Source organism: Enhydra lutris, unplaced genomic scaffold (genome assembly GCF_002288905.1).
Source record: "Enhydra lutris kenyoni isolate GAN:26980312 unplaced genomic scaffold, ASM228890v2 scaffoldscaffold21, whole genome shotgun sequence".
NCBI classification, from domain to species: Eukaryota; Metazoa; Chordata; class Mammalia; order Carnivora; family Mustelidae; genus Enhydra; species Enhydra lutris.
Window position 1 is genome coordinate 53,369,842 of NW_019154105.1, and position 15,724 is coordinate 53,385,565.

General features: G+C 36.9%; 1 protein-coding gene across 3 annotated transcripts in view; it reads right to left on the bottom strand.

Moving 5' to 3' along the window:
• Positions 1-15,724, bottom strand: part of LOC111148955 (slit guidance ligand 2) — a 348,243-nt gene that overhangs the window by 40,678 nt on the left and 291,841 nt on the right. For all 3 annotated transcript variants that reach the window (XM_022505793.1, XM_022505792.1, XM_022505794.1), the window contains 4 exons: positions 14,233-14,396; positions 1,988-2,112; positions 1,699-1,796; positions 270-409 (listed from right to left, as the gene is read on the bottom strand). In XM_022505793.1, the coding sequence (XP_022361501.1) occupies positions 270-409; positions 1,699-1,796; positions 1,988-2,112; positions 14,233-14,396 (527 nt within the window). The remainder of the gene's footprint in view (positions 1-269; positions 410-1,698; positions 1,797-1,987; positions 2,113-14,232; positions 14,397-15,724) is intronic.

A 15,724-nucleotide genomic window follows, 5' to 3' on the forward strand; every position in this document is an offset into this window, starting at 1 on the left:
ACCGTGGGACTAAAAGCTTCAGAATGATAACTTCTTTTTCTGCTCGATAGAATGACTTTATGTAGATGCCTGTGTTCCGAGCCTGCTTGGTCTTTCCTTTGGTTGGCTGAAACCCTCTTAACTGTCCGTTATTCACATTATATCTAATTTTCAAAACACCTACCAGTTATTGAATAATACAATGTCTTACTACACATATACAGCACATTGCCAGTGATGCTTTCAAACAGACACACTATCGATGGCACATAATTTCCTACTCTTCCTACCTGTGTATTCAGGTGGACAAAGGCACGTGTAGTTATTAATTCCATCGACACACGTAGAGTTATTTTCACAGTCATTATCTTCACAGTCGTCAACATTGACTTCACAATTTTCTCCTTCAAATCCATCAGCACAAATACACCTGAACACCAGGGGGAGAAAAGGCAAAAAAAAAAAAAAAAAAAAAGAAAGAAAGAAAGAAAGAAAGAAAGAAAGAAAATAAAACCATGTTTGTGCTGCCTTTTAAAACCATATGGTCCAAAAATTGAAAAAAAAGCTAAACACACTCATCAATTACAGACGTTTTAACTGTAAGAAATTGAGTTTTAAGATACTTTTAAATGACATGTAGTAAGCATGAATTTAAGGTATTATCTGCCAAATCAGAAACAATTTGAAAAAGAAAATTTATGCTGGCTGCAAGATGGCAAATAATCCACACGTCAACACATCCAGTATATTCACAGGTCCAAAACACAAGCAAAGTTTATAGCCCTAAATATCTTAATCTCAACTTTTGCTCTAATAAAATGATTCACGCTTCTCTGTTCATAAATGAGGAGGAACTGGTTCTGACTTTAAAAATTACACCACCTCCTATCCTAGCTATTTTGTTCCTCATGTCTCAAAACAAAAAAGAAATATGAAATTAAAATTACATCTTCCTTGCCATTATAAAATGTAAATGTTCTCGTTAAGTCTCAACGAATACAATATTTCAATGACAATAAAACACTGTACACTTGCTCTTGATGGGAATCAGAATAATCTTTTAAGAGACCATTTCATAACAGAATGTAGAAATGAAGAATACTTATTATAAAAAGTGATATTTCTAACAAGCTTTGTAGTAGATTAACATTCTTATATAAAATTATTACTGTCATTATAAGAACCCTATTTCATAATTCATGAAGTACATCCGAAGTAATTGTACTATATGATTAAATAATTCCAGATTAAAAATGTTCACAGCATGTTTATCTACTCATTTTGTGGTCTGGAAATGAATCATTAATTTTCTGTTTCAGAGGGACCCACATCTTATCTTTACACACTGTCTGTTAAAGCAATACACAAAGCAACAGATGAATATACGACTTGAAGTAGGAGACTATTGCCTATTAATTAGCATAACAGAGCCACTACTTTGTCTCGACCTAATCTGAGTGTATGAATCGTACCGCATGCACATGCATGTTTTAAAAATGTCTTAATTTTATAGCATCCTGAGCTGAGAATACTGTAATGTCTCCACTTGTTTTTCATATTACAGTATCTCTGAGAAGGACTAATACATATTGTCCTGATGAATACATTTTTGGTATTCTTTTAAGAATAACACTCTTTACTTTGAAAAGGAACATGAGTGTTTTTTTAATTATTCCTGCCCCAATGCTTCAGACAGAATATTATAGACTAATGACATACCAGAATCCATCTTTTTCCCCTTCCTTTAAGTGGCAAGTTCCTCCGTGTTGACATGGGTTACTGATGCATGCATGAATTGGGACATCACAGTCCTGCCCCTAGAGAAAGAATGACCAAGCAAAGTCAATTGTGAATAAAGGAGATCTCTCTCTCTCTCTCTCTCTCTCTCTCTCTCTATATATATATATATATATATATATATACATATATATATAACAATTGAATAATGAGGACCCACCAAAGAAAGCTATGTTTTCAGATCAGAGTTCCCTCAAAACCTTCCACTGACCTTGAAGCCATAGGGACAAGTACAGCGATAAAAGTCAACTGGATCATTGTTACAGGTGCCATCGTTTTTACATGGGTTTGATAAGCAGGGATTACATTTAGCTAGAATACTGACATCCACAGGACCTGAAAATTAATTAAAAAATATAAGAAACCCATGCTTTGTATTTTTAGTTCTCTTAAATTATTTAAATGCCTTAATGTAACAGTAGATTTCATATAAAAATATTGGTCACATATCTGTATGTATTTCTCTTCCATGAATAGAAGTCAACATCATTGTATAATGTTCAAGAATGCAACAGGAGACCATCTCATTGAGAGGCATGGTGAGAGTGCCCAATGTCATAGCGGGACTTTGGGCTGTGAGCTTAAATGGTTAGGATCTGCTGTTAGTGATGCCAGTGTCACGGGGTCAGTCCCCTCACGGACCAACTAGCCTGTGTGGATGCATTCCACGGCCATTGCCTGCACCTTAATTTCAGCCAGCTGTCATGGAAATGCATACCTTTGATCCCAAAGAGGACTCTGTGTGTGTGGGGGGGGTGGTATTGGGGGATGTGTGGGTGAGTTTAATGCATAAATAGAAGTACATCAGTGCAATAAAAAATACAAGAGTATGCACCTGCCCGGATATCATTAGTCCAGTACTGTTACTTTCACACAGGAGATAGAAAACAGTGTCACTTTCATGCATCTGGAAATAAACAAAAATGTAATTTCCACTATATTCTCCCTCATAGCCTTTTGGTTCAGTATGTTAACACATTAGCACAGGCATGTGGAGGGTGAGATTTCTGCTTTTTTCCCTCCAAGAAGAAAATACTGTCAGAAAAAATCTTCACTTGCAATCTCACCTTTGGGAGACACACTTTAAAAATCTCCTGATCCATGAAAGGTTTCGATTAAAGGCAGATTCATTTGCAGCCATTTTCCTTTGGTTGCACATATTCATTCCATAAATGGCTAACAATGTGGAAACTGTACTGTCTTTGATAAAATTATGTTCCACTGAGGCTACTTTTGGCCATATTTCTGAGAGCTCATTAGACTGCCTCTTGGTAACCGATGAGGACAGTATCAGGGTGACATATTTATATATATATAAAATGCACATATTTTATAACGTAAACATTAATTATGTTTCTGCCATCAGCAATATCTCTGTAGTTCTTTATCCTCATTGGAACAAGCGGGATAATTCCAGCTGTAAGTTCTTCCCACGTAACTTCCAACAAAGCTATTTGAGTCGATGGTTCAGCATACCCCTTTTCCCACTATCGCTGACCTAACCTTCCAAGATCGCTGTACCCCACAATTGTAGGATTTCTGCTCATATAAACTATCATTCATCAAACTTTTCTACTGATTGGAGTTTATGTTTGTGCGTTATTGGTTTACTCACAGAAACAGAAAGTAAATGTGAATTATCATGGTAGGCATAAGAACTCTGCATAACTGTGTATTCCCTTACCAAGGAAAATACAAGTCCACATTCATGTAATGGTTATGGAGTGAAATCCAAAAGAGGATACTGTTCTGTATTTGTCGGTTTTTCTATTAGCAAAAACCCTGAAATCTTTCTATGAAGAGATTCCTGTTTCTTTTTTAACCGTCTGGAAATGGATGACAGTTCTGGGAATGACTATATTTAATGGAAAGGGGTGGTGTTTACTTCCAAGGACACCTCAGTCATCAGAGAGGCCCTGCCAGTGTCTCCTTCATTTTGTCTTGGTGACCAGAGTAACTAATGCAGTTTTATATCACATCACAGCTGGAAAATTGCTGGGATGAAGACCAAAGTGATGCTCCGGGACATTTAATTTCTCACCCCCTCCCCGACGTGTTTATCAAGGAAATTTAGCTATTCAGCACACTGGAGAAATAAATGCTGGCATTTAGATAAAGTAATGTGTTAAATTAAGATAATACCCCAGTATAAATCGCCTTGTGTCTGCTAACCTCTTCATGCTTGGAAATCTGCAGTAGAAAAGCAAGTAGTGGGTACCTTAGCTAGGGCAGAAAAGAATCTAACTTGGAAAAAGGTGCAGGGGGAAACAGCTATGAAGGTATGCAAGCAAAACAGATCATCAGCAAATGTGAGGACTGTTAACACTCATCTGGCCACTCCGCAAGAAGACCTTGAGGACAATTGTCTCTTGGTCTATTTCTGTGCTTTCGACCTTGTAAGACTGCAGTTTGAATAGAGGAGTTCAGGGTTGGCAGTTTCTAAGTTTATGCTGTGGAATGTGATATTTTTCAAAAATTATGTTTAATTGGTTAGATGGGAAGCCAGAGATTGTTTCAAGAAAACCAATTAAAGACATTCTGAAGACTGTAATAGAGTACGCGGATATCAAAATTGCCAGCCTGAAGTAATCCTGCTTAGCACCGAGCCAAGATTTATTTAATAAATATCCATGGAACTATATCTACTATATTAATCAATAAGCACTAATTTCTCCACTTTTTTTCCAGGACCAAATTTGGTTTCCTATAGAATTATTCCTGCTCAACTATTTTCATTACCTGGAATTTCTTATGGGTAAACCACATGAGATCATTGCCCCCTCATCTATATTCAGTTTAGCTGAAGGAATCAAAATATCACCCTTTCCCAATTGCACAGGTGTTTCCTGATCTCTTTCTTACACCTGTAAACTGCCTCGGTGGCATAAAAATTAGGATTCTAGTTCTAAAATATTGAGTTCTAACTTCTTCATGTTCCTAGAGTTGACTACTACAGATACCCTTCTACTCGTTTTTTCTTTTACAAACCTATCTTTTAAAGTCAATGCTTCATAGATAATTTCTTATTTCTAGTTCCTGAGGTTGAATGCAGGGTAATTCAAAAAGTGTTTGTGAGTTATCAATTCCAAACAGTCTTTAATATCCCCAAGTACCATAAAAAGATGTAATTCTTATTTGTTTTATTTTTTTTTTACTTACTTTATTTTCTCATTTAGATTATGATTCCTTCTAACTAAGCATCCTTCCTATAATGTGATTCTTACATCCACCTGTTTATCTAAATCTGCTCATTTCTATAATCTAAACCCTCAGAATTTATATCCCTTGTATCTGGCTCTCTCCTCTCATTCCTCTTCCCACCAATATATTGTTCCTCTTCTAAGTCTACTTTCTATTTTCTCTTTGCCTTCAATTTGTGATTTATTTTCTAGCCAGGATGCTTTCTCTGAGATTCTTTCCTGCAAAGTTCTTATTCAAGGGGAAATGACATCTTTAATCCATTTCTATAACAAGGAGATGATATCACAGCAAAAGAGTGATGCTAAAGTCATAGCAAAATGGTAAAAGAATTAGCACAGCTCATTAGAAAAAAACCAACACAGGTACAGTTTTGCACACTTGATTATTCCCAGATGAAGGATATGCAGGGATAAGAATTAGACAAGCCTCTTAGCATAATGCAAGTAATCTTGGAACAGAGAATCTGAGGTCCATCAAACCAAGTTAGCAACCCAGATTTGTTGGTAAGTGCGTGGAGCTAGAGTAATGGTAGCCAACTCAACGGGTTGCTTTAAGCATTAAATGAAATGGTAGTGAGTTTTGAGTACAAAATACAATGAGAGCAAATACAGAAGCCACAGCAAGTTCTGACAGTCTTCCTTAGACTTTCAAAGAAGGTGGGTAGCTGAGAGGAACATGAGTGGCTCACTTAGGAGGAGAGAGGAAGTCTTCCTCTGCTTGTTAGCTTCCATTTTAGCACAAAGGCAAACTAGAGGCTTTTATTTATTCATTCATTATAGGTTTCACTGGGTACCTTCTGTCTATGCCAGGAGATGCTGAAATTTGGGAAAACTGCAGGGACTATTATCATCAGAATCATGGGGGAATGGTAGGGAGCACTGCGAAATAATTATCCACTGGGTAACAACACCTAGAGTTAATGATTTTATGTGCTTAAGGACTAACTGTGATTTGTACATTTAGCGTGGACAACAACCAGAAACATTACAACATTGGAAGGGAACTTGAGTTCTTAAACTGCTACCTGGCAAGGAAATATAGCTTGCTCGCTGATACAACCTCACCAATCTTCAGTCTTTCCACCTGCCCAAAGTTAACTAGTCTCAAGAAATTTTAAATGATTGTTAACACATTAGCCCTTGTAAGATGTGTGCCACAGAGAAGGAAAAAAAGCCTGCTTCAGAAATACAGATGTTTACTAATGTCACTGAAATGAAGGAGGGCATTCTAGGATAACTAGGTTGATTTAAGGCTCGGTCTTGACTTCAGAGAGCCCTCTAGCATCAGTGGTATGGATTGGAAGTGTGTCTAGCTTAATAATTCAAAGGGAAAATGAGCCAAAAGTTTGGTTAACAATTTGTCTTTGCCAGTTACTTTAATCTTTAACAGACAAACTGCTGGACCTCAAATCCATTAAAGCTTGTAGGCAGACTTGCCTACTTGACTGAAATCACTAGCTATGCACCTGACACCAATATCATCACCCACTGAGAATTGCATTCTCACTTTGATTTATTACTAAAAGCTCCAGACACAAATTTCTAACTATATCCCAGAGTCCGCCTTCATTCTGACATCCCTTGGAAACCTAAGTCAAATAAGAGAATCCTCTAGCACTGCCCTTATATAAAGTCAAAGGTACATCAAAGACAACCCAGGGAAAATGTAGGGGGTATTTGATGTTGGGCATAATTAACTAAAAGGAGGTTTTTATTTAAAACCCCAAAACTCTAAGCTCTGCTTGCTATTACATTGCTGTATTTCTTCAGCATTAATATCAAATGCATATTTTTTAACAACATTCCATCATTAAGTCATTCATTTATCAAATATTTATTGAGGATCTACTTTGTGCCAGGCAGTAAGCTAAGTTTGGGGAGTTCAAAGGTAAGTGAAATGTTGAAGTTTCCGGAAAAACTTACAGTTCATCAGTAGAGACGTGTATATACATCAATTATAGAATGCACTTGCAAGAGGACGTGGGAAATGAAAATGCGTGTTTTGGAAAACGTGTTTTAAGTTTCTGCAAGCCTGCACAGGGGAGGAATTCACTAGGTGCACGGAAATATTAAATCCGTAGTTTGTTAGAAAAATCATGGCTGACGTTTGAAGCTATGGGATTGAAATCAATTAACTTATTAGGGGTAGAGAGAGAATCTTCTATATGTCAATATTAAAGAATGTAAGAAAAAGGTGTCAGCAAAGGAATGAAGAAAGAGCAAAGAGAATGTACAAGAAGGACCAGTAGCTACCAATGTCTAAGATGACAAACAAAGAGGACTAAAAAGAAGCCGGTGAAATTGGCAAGATGGAAACCGCTGGAATCCCTGTAGTTCTACTGTAGGATTGGGGATGGTCGACAGATAATAGGGGGTTAAAAATCTTACAAATCTGAATTACATAAATGATTTAACAAAAACACGAAGGCTGCATATTACACCTCTGGGATCACTAGGCTTGGCTATTTGCTATATACACATGTGACCTCAGGTCAATAAAAGAACTTCTTGAGTCACAGCTGAATGGAAAAGGACAATAATTATTTCATGGAATTTTATCACGAGATTGAATATCGATGTACAATATTTAAGAGCAGAATATGAATTGCTGGTTCTCATCACCTATTAATATTAATGTCTGTTAAAATTTTCCCAGTGTTTTAAGTTTCCAAAAGTATAATGAAAAATAGTCCTTGTTAAAAAAAAAAGAAAAAGAAAAATAATCCTTGTTTGTTTTTTAAAGATGGTGCTTTTGGCAACTATGTACAAACCTGAATATTTTCTTTGGCCAGTGAACAATTCATAATCCCCCCAAAGCTAAGTTTACTTCAAAATTATTATTATGTACTGGTGCTAATAAATTTGAAAATGTAAAAAGGGTTTGACTAAGTTCTAAATATCACTTTAAAACTGATCTCGTGAACTTTTCATTACGTCTAGTTTGGGCTATATTATTATTATTATTATTTAAATTATTTTTAAGATTTATTTATTGGAAAGAAAGAGAGAAAGAGAGAGAGAGAAGGGGCAGAGGGAGAGGAGAGAATCCCAAGCAAACCCCCACTGAGGGTTGAGTCCAACACAGGGCTCGACCCAATGACCCTGAGATCATGATCTGAGCCAAAATCAAGTCAGAAGCTTAACTGAGTGAGCCACCCAGGCATCTCTGGGCTATATTATTTAACTGCTTAAGTGACTAAGGACAATATTAACCAGTAATTTTGAGACACAAAACAAAGGCCTCAAGATTTTCAAGAACTTCTCTAAAAGGAAGATGTTGATCTTGCTGAAAAAAAAAATGACAGTATTACTATATTACTGCTGAGAAATGTGAAATTTTCCCCAGGAATCCCACAATCTAGAGGAATCTTAATATATAACATTAGTGTGAGAGATTCTTGTGGTGGTGAAATGTTGATAATCTTGAGATATATAAAGGTCCCGGGTTTTCTGACCCTTTATCTGACATTTGTAAATGAAATAATGAAGTATGTTGAGAACCATATTCCTGCTTCTTTATCTGAGCTCATGGCTAGCAGACACCTATCCATTTGGGTCTTCTCGTCCCTACTTGACTCACTATGAGAATCTCCTGAAGCCTAATGGACCTGGTGGTATCAGTTACAATTCCATGATTGTTTGATTTGGATATATGTTGTTAATATCTTTTTTTAAAATGTTAATAAACTAATTTATTTATTTTTGAAAGAGAGAAAGAGAGAGCATGAGCGTGCACAAGTGAGGGGAGGGGCACAGGGAGAGGCAGACTCCCTGCTGAGCACTGGGCTGGATTCCAGGACCCTGAGATCATGACCTGGGCGAAGGCAGACACTTAACCGACTGAGCCACCCAGGCACCTGTGTTATTAGTATCTTACATATATTTCCATTGCCAAACCTTCATTTTGTTTTGAAATTATCTGTTTAAATGTATTTATCAGTATACTATAAACTCCATGAAGACAAGCATCTTTCTATGTCTTGTTTACAACATACACTATATTCTTAATACCTTGGAACTCTGCCTGGTGTGTAACAGGAACTCACATAATATTTGGTGAAGGAAAGAAGGAATATATCATTCATTTCCACCAGACTGTTCACTCTTTGGCACATTTAAATGTTTAATAAATGTCTATCAAATTAAAGGTGAACAACTTTAGTTGTCTATAGAGCTAAATCTTTTTGAACCAAGAGCAATAAAAAGAATATCAGAAATTAACAATATTTTGCATTCCATGGGGAGGGAAAAAAATCTCTGTTTCCCTACAGACTGCTTGATTATTCTAACATCACCTGATAGTTAAAAGATGGACTGGAAATTTGGGCTGTCAAGAGAAGTCGTGACCATTTACTACCCACTCGAGAGTGTTCTAATCTGGGTATTAATTAAATATTCTCTGATAATCTATTTCATCCAGTTAATTTATTTCTGTTGTGCCCTGAAACTATGATATTTAACACAAAGAAAATACTCTGAAAAATGTAGGATAAAAATCGTTAACTGAATATATTACTTAAAATAATGGCCTAGCCTTTTCTAGCAGAGAAAACATTTAAATTATATTTATACATAGCTATATAAACATGGGTTCAAATAAAGGATATTCATCTTCCTGCGGTAATTTGAAATTACATATTTACAAATATTAATATTAGGAACATGTACTTATATGCTTTTCATGAATAAAATAAAACATATTAAACTGGCATAACTATGGGAAAAGTTAAAATATTAAAAACTCAAATTATAAAATATTTAAAGAAGTGTCATTTTACTGCTTTCAAGCTCATAAGGCCTGTTAGCTCAAAAACTCAGTACTCAGTAGATTTCTTAGAGTGAATTATTTTAATTAGCAGATTAGAGTATTTTGACTTTTACCAACCCACCTATTATGAATAAATACTTTTAGCAAAGCATACGAAAGTGGTTCAAAATTTTCATTTTCTAAGAATGTTCTAATAGAAAAATGTCACTCTTCTTTATTTTGATTTGTATTTAGAATATTCTTACTGAAAAGTATAAAGTAAATTTCAGTGGTAAACACTGGAGTCAGTGAGTCTAAAACTCTGGCTCCTTGTCTTAGCAGCTGAGTGATGCGGAACAAATGATTTAATCTCTCCGAATTATATTTTCATCTCCCAAATGGGAAAATAACAGTATTTGCTTTAGGAATGATATAAAGATTACAAAAGATAAGTAATATCTTCAGCATAATGCAAACCCTCGATATAAGCTGTTGTTAGTGATTATTTACTATTATTAGCAGTAGTAATCGTAGTAGTGGCAAAGATGCCATCTGAACTGTCAAAAATCTTCAACTAGCAGAGTCTTAAGACAATGAAGCTTCACAATAGTTTGACAAATACCAAGAAAGGCTGGCAAAGGGCATTATGAGTTTCAATATTTGCTATCACTCTAAAAGTATATTAAAGTATATATTAAGTATAGAAAAACTGAGCAAAATTAGTCTGCCAAATGCAATTAGACTCTATTTGGTGAGTTCTGCATGTCTGCATGTCTTGTCACCTACCCTACACCCAACCGGTCTGCTACCCAGTTTATGGTATGGCTTGAAATAGAGACAACCAGCTGACATGAGAACTTCATGGATATTAAACTGAATCACAGTTCCAGCGTTTTCCTGCAACACAGCTCTGCTTCTGTGGCATACTCCTCACGCTGGACAGCCTGTCCCAGTGATTGGCTTAGATACACCTGCACTCAGCTTTTCACTGCCACTCTCCTCTGACACAATTTCTTCCTCTGAGCTTTTGTAGAACCACACTATCCAACATGGGAGCCAGGAGCTGCGCCTGACACTTCCAGGTTAAATCTAAATTAAATACAATTAAAAATCCGCTTCCTCTGTTGCATTAGCTACCTTTCAGCAACCGCACATGGCCAGTGACTATCATGTCTGATTGTGCAGATACAGAACATTTTTATCACTGCAGAAAGTTTTATCACGCATCCCTGATCCAGACTAATATTCTCTCAAGCATATTTCCATTCAAGCCACACTAAGAACTAAACAAGATGCTATTAAAGAAAAAAAAAATGTCAGAGCACTGAGATGGCTTAGTCAGTTAAGCATCTGTCTTCAGCTCAGGTCATGATCTCAAGGTCATGGGATCGAGCCCTGCATCGGGCTCCCTGCTCAGTGGGGAGTCTGCTTCTCCCTCTCCCTCTGTTCCTCCCCTCAACTCATGCTCAATCGCTCTTTCTGAAATAAATAAATTAATTTAAAGAAAAAGGTCAGATCACTTAACTATATCTTGAGTTAAAGTCATTTACGTATGTGTGTATGTATCGGACTTCTGAGAATGTGTAATAAAAGATTGTGAACAATGTCTGTCAGAGAATCGAATGCAAGTATGTAGCTTTTCTCAAATTTGTATTATCATGAAATATTGTTTAAAGAAATATCTCCAGGGAACTCTAAACTTTGAGAAAAATACATAAGCACCAGCATTTTTTCAGAAAGGAGAAAACAAGTTTCCCTGGGTTCAGAGAAATATAACAAAATCAGTCTACAGTTTCTCAATTTGCCCATACAATCTTTCTAAAACACATCTGCCCGATGATGATGCCCAAGAGAAAGTTTTAATGTCAGATTCTCTTTCCCTGCCTCTCATCTGACAATCTCCTGCACTTTCCAAAACAATGATATGCCTTACAGCACAGTAGAAACTTTGGGGCACTGCCGCAAAGAAACATCTGCAGTTACAAAAGAATAACGCAAAATGTCAGTTATCTGCAAAACCTCTTGCAATCAATGCACGTAATCCCAGAGAGGCATTTCCAGTAAAGTTTTACTTTCAATTTTTAAAAAGATCTTATCTATTTATTTACTTATTTACTTATTTGTCAGAGAGAGAAAGAGAGAGCGAGCACAAGCAGAAGTGGCAGGCAGAGGGAGATGCAGGAGCAACAAGCTGGATTTGAGACTTGCACCCAGGACCCTGGGATCATAACCTGAGCCAAATGTAAGCGCTTAACTCACTGAGCCACCCAGGCATCCCTCAATTTTTAATAAAAACATTAACATGCTGATAAATAATCATGATATCCCAAGCAATGGTGCATGGGTATTAACAGCAATTCAATTTTAAGAAAAATTTCAAAACTCAAAGATTTTTGTACATTTTAAAAATTCAAAATATATATATATATATATATATATATATATATATATATATACACATACACACACACACACCTTTGGAGCAAAAAAATGAGACAATTCTCCAAGGTACTGGAAACAGAAACTCAAGAAGAAAAACAGAAGTTCAAGGTAAAAGAACAGTGTGAAATCTACAGAGAATCTTGTTTTTGTCTCTGTTAAATTAGCTGTGATATTTAGATTCCATCAAATACATTTAGAAGAATAACAGAAGAGTTTTTTGTTTTTTGTTTTTGTTTTTTTATTTTTAGTGGTAGGGCAGTGAGGGGCAGAGGCAGAGGTGGAAAGAGAATCCTAAAGAGGATCCTTTCCTAGTAGGGCGCCTGACCTGGGGCTTGACCTCACAACCCTGAGTTCACGACCCTGAGATCATGACCTGAGCCAAAATCAAGAGTTGGGTGCATAACTGACTGTGCCACACAGATGTCCCTGGAAAAGTTTTGTTTCAAAATGTCAGTACTTAAAACGCGCTGCAAACTACATCTTTTGCAGCCATTTACGGCTATGAAAAAGCCTCAGATGCTATTAAAAAAAAAATGCTTGGAGGGAATATGGTTTTTGGAAATTCTTTCTTTGATTAGTAAAACATTGCTTGTTCTACATCATTGTGTTGCTGGTGTTCTAAAGTGTTATGATAATAAAATTGTTGCTGAGTGCTTACTGTGTGCAAGGCAAGGTGTTTTACACATATTAATTCCACTGATCTTTTCCCCCAGCTGTACTGAGGAGTAACTGACAGTAACTGTATACACTTAAAGGGTACGATGTGGTGATTTGATACACACATACACTAAGGAATGATTAATAAGATCAAGGTATTTGGCGTATCTAGCTCCTCATATAGTTAACCTCTGTGTGCTTGTGGTGAGAACCCTTCACATCTATCCTCAGCAACTTGCCAGCATAATACCATGTAATTAACTCCACTCACGATGTTGGGCATTAGATCCTCGGAACTTATCCTTATCACAAAGACTGTGCCCTTTAACCTATATCTCCCCATTTCCCCCTTCCCTCCACCCCTGCAATCTACCATTCTCTTGTTTCTGTGACATCAGCATCTTCTTTACCATTTTTTTTTAAATTTCACGTGTAGTAACTTATCTAATCTTAAAAATAACATTTTCACATAAGTACTGCCAATATCTTTGCATACACATGAGGAAACAGAGGCACAGGCTGATTAAGCTATTAAACTCAGGTTATATAACTATTGTAATGGGAAGCCGGAAACTCACACCATGACCCAGTACACATTATGACCTACTTAGACGGTTTCCTACCTCAAATGTTTAAGTGTGGGAAGTTTCTCTTCAGCTAGGTTTGCAAGCCTTGGGAAGCAAGACTGTACTGTATACTTCTCAACCTCCACAATACTGGGATTTAGTTTTATACATAAAATGTAATAAAATCAAGTTCAGAAGGGGTTATCTCTAGGTATTGTGACTGACGTATAATTTTAGTTCTTGAAGACATATACTGTTTGTTATTGTTAACATCTTCCTATTTTGATTTTCTATATAAAGCATAGATGACTCTTGTAATAAGAGAAGAGAAAGTATTTGTTACTAAGGCATTATTTAGAATCCACAGATACATAAAACAAAGGGAAAAGAAAGGGATACAAACAATTAAGAGACACTCACATCAACATGGGAGGTGAGTCAGAGGGTTTGGCCTGAACACTCGGGAAGGCTTGCTTCTCCTTACCTGGCATCAGGAAGCCACAGGGCCCTGGCAGCCCTGGGAGCAGGGCACACGTTCAGACAAGCCAAAAGCAAAATATTGTACTTGTTAGAGGCTCTGAGAGAAATTTCCAGAAATTGTGTACTCTTCATTTCGCCACATATTTTAATGAAATCTTAGACATTTCAACTAATTACTTCTGCAGTTTATTTGAAAAGCCTGGTTCTTTACTTGGGCTCCTCTGGTAACTGCTCAGTCCTGTGCAAGCAGTCATTAGTCATTATTTATTAAGGGCTTTTCAGTTGTGCCTTTGAGGTCTAGCAGCCATGTCTTTCCTTTAAAATTAATACAGGGAATTTTTCTTTAAATGGTTAAAAATCATACCTTGACATGTAAATTTTTTGGAAGGAGTCGTGAGTAACAATTTATCTGCCATTTCTCCAGGACCGGCACAGCGAGCAATTCCAGGTTCTTTGTATTCTGACTTTACCCAGTCCGATAACCACTGCATGTTACAATCACAGTAAAGAGGATTGGCTCCAATTGCTCTGGAAAACAACACCACAGAAGCACACACACACACACAGCATGGATGTATTGTTATTTCCTAAAGGAGCATAACTCAAAGTGACGCTCAGGAGAAAATCCCTATAGATTTATGGATAACAATTTAGAAGAAAATAGAGACATCGGGGATTCCCCATTTTCCTGAATTATGTGCAGCTGGGACTTAGGGGGTTGTCACTAGCCTTAGAATTTACCTGGGCTCTACAAGCTGTTCCTGTATTTGCAGAGACAGGTTTATTTTTGGTACAAGCATACCCAACACACAGATTAATACTGCCTTCATTCACTAATGATTTACTGAGGACCCAATCACTATGCCAGGGTTGGGGGCCGCAAATATAAATAATACATTATTTTTAACACTAAAGAACTGCTTCTGGGAAGGTGATTAACACATTCTCAAACATGCAAATAATTTGCATTAGAAGTGCTACAGTAAAAATTTATGTGAGGTGACTGTGAAGAGAGAGTAACTTTTCTGGGAGACTGGTGGTTAAAAAGTCTGAGCTTTTTCATCCTCAGATTCAAGGAGGTGGAAAAGGTTGGGAAGGATGTTTCGCGGTAAAGGACCAGTAAGTGTGAAGACACTGAGATAAGAAAGGGCATGAAATAATAAAGACTCACAGAGCTAGTTCACCAGTGTGGATGTGGACCTTCACTAGATGTCTGTCCCTTTACAAAGTCCTTTATTTTCGAACTTGGCTTCCCACTCCCATAAGCAGTAGCCATGATAGAAAAAGTCATCAAGATGATACCTGGTATTTATTGCACCAAAATGCAGGTACTGTGCTGAGCCACTTGATATGAATTACCTCACTTTACCCTAAACAACAACTCTAGGAGATCAATAGTATTAATAATCCATTACAGAGATTGAGAAACTGAGGCCAGAGAAGTCAACCTGTGGGTTTTGTAAACTTACCAAGCTTGGCGCAAGTAGCAGATGCATAAGGTGGCATTTCAAATGGATTAATTCTATTATGCTTAGCGAAATAAGTCAATCGGAGAAAGATAGCTATCATATGATCTCCCTGATATGAGGAAGTGGAGATGCAATGTTGGGGGTTTGGGAGGTAGGAAAAGAATAAATGAAACAAGATGGAATCAGGAGGGAGACAAACTGTAAGAGACTCTTACTCTCAGAAAACAAACTGAGGGTTGCCAGGGGGAGAGGGGTAGGGAGAGGGTGGTGTGGTTATGGACATTGGGGAGAGTATGTGCTATGGTGAGTGCTGTGAAGTGTGTAAACCTGGCGATTCACAGACCTGTACCCCTGGGGCTAATAATATATTATATGTTTGTAAAAAAT